General features: G+C 52.5%; 1 protein-coding gene across 1 annotated transcript in view; it reads left to right on the forward strand.

Annotated features, from left to right (window-relative positions):
* Positions 1 to 4,098: 4,098 nt before the first annotated feature.
* The window catches only part of ADCK3 (aarF domain containing kinase 3), a 24,769-nt gene continuing 22,301 nt past the window's right edge, over positions 4,099 to 6,566 (forward strand). Inside the window, exons 1-2 of the mRNA XM_010852940.1 lie at positions 4,099 to 4,428; positions 5,834 to 6,019. Coding sequence (XP_010851242.1) covers positions 5,843 to 6,019 — 177 coding nt within the window. The 5' untranslated portion in view covers positions 4,099 to 4,428; positions 5,834 to 5,842. The remainder of the gene's footprint in view (positions 4,429 to 5,833; positions 6,020 to 6,566) is intronic.

The following is a 6,566-nucleotide window of genomic DNA, read 5'->3' on the forward strand; positions in this document are numbered from 1 at the left end:
TCCTCTGTTGTCCCCTTCTCCTCCTGCCTTCAGTCTTTCCCAGCATCAGGGTCTTTTCCAATGAGTCAAGTCTTCATGTCAGGTGACCGAAGTATTGGAGTTTCACCTTCAGCATCAGTCCTTCCAATGAATATTCAGGGTTGATTTCCTTTAGGATTGAGTGGGTTGAGCTCCTTGCTGTCCAAGGGACTCTCAAGAGTCTTTCTCCAGCACCACAGTTCAAAAGCATCAATTCTTTGGTGCTCAGCTTTCTTTATGGTCTAACTCTCACATCCAAACATGACTCCTGGAAAAACCACAATTTTGACCAGACGGGCCTTTGTCGGCAAAGTAATGCCTCTGCTTTTTAATATGCTTTCTAGGTTGGTCATAACTTTTCTCCCAAGGAGCGTCTTTTAATTATGTTTGCACTGAGGTGTGGTGAGAAGGAAAGACGTGCATTCTTGCACGAGATAGCGGGGGTTGGGGGGCAGAAAGGTCAGTTAGGGACTGCTGTGGTTGCCCAGCTGGGAGCACCTGGGGGGATTAGGAGAGGTGGTCGCAGTCCTCAGGATGGGGAGCCTGGGTGGGCGGGTAAGGGGAGTGAAATCAGTCCCGGATGTGTCCGTGGGCCACTGGGTGACATGCACGCAGCAGCCGAGGCTTGAAGCCTGCTCGGGAAGGCTTGTCAGTGAGCTTCACACACACTCCTCGAGACAAAGGGCTTGCTGCGCAGCTTGCTTTGGGGTCCTTACACCGGGCATCCCGTGGCTTCCCGGCCAGCTCAGGACGGGAAGAGATCAGAGGAGGGCGTGCTCGCTTTTAGAGAGACACACTCTGGGGCTTTCCTTGGATGGGAGCTGGTCTGTCTTGTCACACTTCATACTCACAGAGGGGATTGAACAGTGGCTTAATAAATTTACTCACTGTCCCTGGCTTTCTGTCACCTCGTGAGACGAGACAAGTGACAGATTGTGAATTCTGGCAGTGAAGGAGGGGCTTGGGGATGCATGTGGGAACCCTCCCCCCAAATAAAATTCTCCCGTGTGGGTCCTGATGGAAAATTTATGGTGGCTTTATTTGCTTAATGCTTGTCAGGATTGTCTGTTTTATGTAGGTATGTATTTTGTATCCCCGCATGGGGTATGTATCCCCGCATGGAGATACACCATGAGGCTTGTGAGATCTTAGTTCCCCGAACAGGGCTTGAACCCAGGCCACTGCAGTGAAAGCGCTGAGCCCCAACCACTGGACAGCCGGAGAAGTCCCATTTATTTTTTAAAAAAACACAGCTCATTGTCCTGCTGATACATCTTACTGTAACTGGCCAGGTAGGCATGACTTGGTGGATTTTTTTTTTTCCCCCAGTTCTGGAGGCTAGATTTGAAGGCTCTCACACTACAGGTAATTTCCAGCTAAAGGATCTCAGAATCTGTTTTTCAACGTGAATGAAGGCTCGTGGGGAAGGTCAGAGAGTGAAGGTTCAGCAGGAAGATTTCCTCTTGGAGCGCGAGGATTCCCATGTCAGGGGACGCTGGCTGTGCTTCTTTTTCAGTGTCTGCCCCTGGGGAGTGGTGAGCTGCATTTGTTCCAGTTCTTTCTCTCTAGACAACAACTTTGTTTACTTCCTTTATAGCCCGTTAGCATGTTAGACCGGAAAAGGGGCCTGGAGACCCCCTCCCGGCCCCCAACCGCCTGCAGCGCCCTCCTGCTGGGGAGGTGAGCAGTGCGCTGTGTCCGTGGCTGGGCTGTCTGGGCTCCCAGGCTTTGCTGCTGTTCAGCTGCTTCCTTTGCACCTGATCCTCGCGTGTTAGTCTCAGTTGGCCTCTGGTTGTCGCCGTGGTGGCTGTGCCCATTATAGATGTGTGTGCATGCCACCACAGCTGTGAGCTCCGGGGCCAAGGGCAGGTTCATCCCAGGACCTGCACAGACTAGCCCAGAGCACCAGGGGGGAAATGTGTTGAGAAAATAGACCGAATGACTCTATTTTGGTGCGGGTGCCTTAGTGGGCGCCCCTGATTGTGAGTGCCCGTCCTCCACCCCCACTGCTATATTCACTGGTGTTCGCTCAGAGGAGAGTGGGAAGCGCCCAGGTTGTCTGGGGTGCATGGTGCCAAGTGGGTGAGGAGCCTGAAAATACCCTTCATCCCTGTATTGTTCCCCAGCAAGGTCCCCAAAACCCATTTAAGAACCAGCAGGGTGAAGCAGGCTGGGGTGAGGGCTCTAATACTTGTAGCTGAAATCATGATGAGGATAAGATTTGAATCTTGTGGTTAATGTACTTTCGGGGCTTTTGATTTTATTTATCTAAGATCCTGATGAAAATGCCTGCTGGTGTAGCTGAGTGCCTGGTGCCTGTGCATTCCTGCAGGGGTTTTGCACCAACATTCAGGATAGCTGAATTCTGAGTCATGTTGGGGTTCTGGTGTATTAAAAGTAGGATTTATGAGAGCCAGTTTTTGAAAATCAGAAGGTGAACACAGTTCTGGAAAGGTATTTCCTCTGGCAGTTGTCCACCTTCCCATCCCTGCTCCTTGAGGGTAGACATTCCTTTGTCAAAAAATACCCGGTGTTGACTAAGGTTTGAACGTTTCACTTTGTACACAGCAGAGCAGCATGTGGGGAGGTTTGGGGGCAGTGGTCCCTGCACGTTAGATGAATAATCCTCAAGGGGGCTGGCCTGGGCTGTGATTTTGAAATATGCATCCACCTGTGAATCTGTTCACGAGGCCAGACTATTTATGAACAGCATCTGTTAACGTGAGAAGAGGTGGTATTGCCCCACAGTAGTGGGAAGGTGTATTTCCATGATGTCATTTCCATGTGGATGGAACCTGCCTTCCCAGGGAACTGGCTCTAATCTTCCTCCATGATGGCACTCGCTGTCCAGGGTGAGACAGGCACCCATGGAAATTCTCCGGTATGAGGATTCAACCATGCAGGCAAGAAGAAAGGCATAGCTAATTAATTTTTAATGTGTACTTTTTAAAGATGACATATTTATTTGCCACTTTGAAAGTGGAATATGTGAACTAAAAGTTAATGAAATACGGTTAGGAAAATATTGAAGGAGATTGTTATTACTTATATTTCCCAAATGCAGGAATTTAATTAAAAAAAAAACGGTCAGTTTAACATTTTTTTTCCTCTTTTGAATTTTTAAAAAATCATCATTGTAATGTAGGTGTCATCCTGGCCCATCAGGGAACTATGCTCAGAGCCGACATACTTAGGAACCGAGAGAGTGAGGACTGGACTCTGGTGGTTCCAGACCTGCCTCTTCAGAGTGCAGGACCACACCTGGGCATTTCACAGTGAGCTCCCCCGTCAAGCTAGGCAGGGGAAGTTGGCCAAAAAACCCACTTATCAGCTTTGCTCTAGCAAAACTTTAGTTACGTGCTTATGATAACTTGGATGAGAAATTCAGTAGAATTAGTTTTAAGCCTAAAAACAGAATTAAATAGGTCTGTCAGTTAGCAGACAAGGTGAGGTTTTGGAATTATCGAGGCTTGTGGCCTGTGAGGTGCTTCCCTGGTGGCTCAGTGGTAAAGAATCTGCCTGCAATGCAGGAGCCACAGGAGATGCGGGAAGATCCCCTGGGGGAGGGCATGGCAACCCACTCTAATATTCTTGCCTGGAGAATCCCATGGACAGACGAGCCTGGCGGGCTACAGTCCATGGGGTCCCAAAGAGTCGGACACAACTGAAGCGACTTAGCACGTACGCACATGACCTATGAGAGTCTCCTGCCTTGGTTATCTGGATTGGATTTAGAGGTGAGCAAGGGGAAGATCTGTTTCTGGGGACTGCTGCAGCAGTGGGGTATGGTGGATGGTCCTGGGACTGCCTGCAAGGGTCCTTCTGAACAGAGGGGGCTGGGCCCCTGGCCTCTGCCATTGCGTGTCCCTGATGTCTCTTTCAAAACTTCTCTCTTTGTGAGTGAAATGTGTCAGGGGTGGGCCCGTGGGCAGGGACGCTGTTGAGAGCTGGCACCATCTGCATTTGAGCTCTGATTACGTGATCTTTTCCCAGTCCTGGACATTTGGTCTATGGGGCACACACTTGTTTATTGCCATAGGAGCAGGAGCCCAGAGTGGAGCCCAGGGTGTGAAATAGCACTGGGTGATGGGCAGGGCTAGCTTCCCCCCTCGTTCCCGTCTCCCTCAAGGGTATGGTCACCTTCCAGAAACCTCCTTGGCTGTGATTAGGGTACAGGAGGTTCATTTGTGTCTAATCAGTGCCTCCCTGTGGGAGTGCCTTGGGGTCGGTGGACAGAGTGTTTGGAGCTGAATGGCCTTAGCCGGTTCGTTAATGCCTCTGACTTTGGTTTTCTCCTTTGTGAAATGGGGGCAATAATATCCATGTCATTAGGTGGCTTATGAAGATTAAAAGGAGATGGAGTGTGGAAAGCACCCCAGCCTAGTGCCTTGGAACTGTCTTCCTATGAAGGTGAAGGGGTCTTTGAGGGCAGGTTGGGTGGGTCATCTTAACTTTCCAGGCTCCTGTGCATTTGTGGGCTTCTCTTCTTTTAAGTAAAAGTAGCTGTGCCCATGCTTAGAAGCCAAGCGGATCCCCGCAGGTGTCTCTGGACTGACGGGCTGCTTCCCCATGAAGGGCAGCCAGGAGCGAGCCTGCGTCTTTAAAATCCTGAGGGTTCTGATTGAGATCCTTGTCAGCGCTCTCGCCTGGCCTTCCCGTCTGCACTTCTGTTAATGAATCTGATGAGAATCCTGAAGGCGTCTCTGGGACGGTCCCCTCCCTCTTGCTGGCCCAGCCCTGTGTCCAGGGTGTATCTGTGCTTCTCAGCCTCCTTGTGTTTGTTTCCAGGTTTGTTCCTGTGGGTCTCTGCCCACTGAACCTTCACATCCTCTTGTCTCTGGGACTCCTGGCAGATCCCAGCTCCTCCCTGCCCCCTGGCCAGAGTGCTCCTGCCCACCCTGGGGTCTCCTGCTCCTTTGCTTTTTGTGTTTTTTCTTCAGCGCCTCCCCCCCCCCCAACTTCATTTTAACTTATCTTACCCTTCCCAGCAGCACAGCCCCAGGTAGGTCTTGAGCAATGCCTGGGAGAGTGCCAGCACACGCCCCACCCTGTGAGGCATGAGTACACTGGCTTTCCACTTCTTCACTGCTGACATAAAGAAACACGTTTTATGCTGTGACCCAGGAGAAAGGACAGCATAGCCCGCATGCGCATGGAGGGGACCCAGGTTTCAGGCTGGGTCCTGCCTGCATTGTTCCCGCACCATGTCCTATATCATGTTGGTGGTTTTTTAATGCTGGTTTTTAATGCTGGTTAGGATTTTCCAAGGGCATTGCCTGAGTGTGGGGAGGGATTGTGGTTGTCCCTTGGTGGGCGTCTTCAGGGGCTTCAGGGCAGAGCAAGAGTGGCTGGGCACGGACAGACAGCTGCTGAGGAGTCGGGGTTGGGGGCCCCAGAGCCCTGCAGAGAGGTGTTCCCTCCCCAGCCTACAGTCTTGGTTCAGAGGGAAGAACAATGAACTAAATCAGGGGCTCCCAGGTTCAAGTCCTAGTTCTGCCACTTGGTGGCTGAGCAGCTTTGGACAAATCCCTTCACCCTGTGCCACAGGGTGGGCGTGAGGTGAGGAAACATGGGCCCGGTGCACAGCCCCAACTCCACAGACCCTCTCTGCTCAGCGCCCCGCAGCGTGGGGAGCCACCCAGTCTGCCTTGAGCCCTGGACCCTCCCTGCCTCTCTCTCTCCCCCCGAATCAGAAGTGGAGGTCACTGGAAAAACCAAACAGCCAGAGTTTGGGGTAGAGGTGGTCCGTGTGAGTGTGACCCTGTGTGGGGCATGGAGCCCCTACCCTGACTTGGCCCACCCCACTCTCTTCCAGCCCTGAAGGATGGCGGCCGTGTTGGGGGACGCCATCATGTTGATCAAAGGCTTTGTCAAGCTGACCCAGGCGGCCGTGGAGACCCACCTGCAGCACCTGGGCCTCAGCGGGGAGCTCCTCATGGCGGTCAGGGCCCTGCAGTCCACTGCTACAGAGCAGGTCGGCATGGTCTTTGGGCAGGTGCAGGTAAGGAGGCTGCTTGGCGGTGGGCGGGGAGCTGGACTTAGAGATCTTGGTGAGACCAGGGGGTGAGCCAGGACACCTCCAGGATGGCCAGTCTCCTTGTGGCCAGGGCCAGACAGCCCAATGTTTAGCGTAGCCCACTGTCCTGGGTGTGAGGGGGAGGCTGCCGCCATGTGACTGGAGTTTCAGTTATACGAGGCTTCACAGAGCTGGGAAGAACCCCAGGAACATGAAGCCCAGCGTGCTCTCCAGTAAGTCTCTGACCAGTAACTCACCAGCACTTACCCTGTGCCTACTGGTGCCAGGCATGGGGCGCAGAGGGGAGAGACAGGCCCTGCCCCGCCGGGGGCTGCCTGTGGCTTGCTCTGTTCACTCTGCCTGGCCGGGGTTCAGTTCCTGGGCCTGTCCTCAGGGTACTGAAGAGAGGCCTTTTTAATTTTGGGAATTAAAAAAAAGCCACAAAGATGAAACTCATCGTCCCCTGTGTTCTTAGGAGAGGCAGCTGGAAGGATTCCAGTGTATCTGGAAGGCCAGATACACTTCCTTCTCT

This window comes from Bison bison, unplaced genomic scaffold (assembly GCF_000754665.1).
Source record: "Bison bison bison isolate TAMUID 2011002044 unplaced genomic scaffold, Bison_UMD1.0 scf7180017864317, whole genome shotgun sequence".
NCBI classification, from domain to species: domain Eukaryota; kingdom Metazoa; phylum Chordata; class Mammalia; order Artiodactyla; family Bovidae; genus Bison; species Bison bison.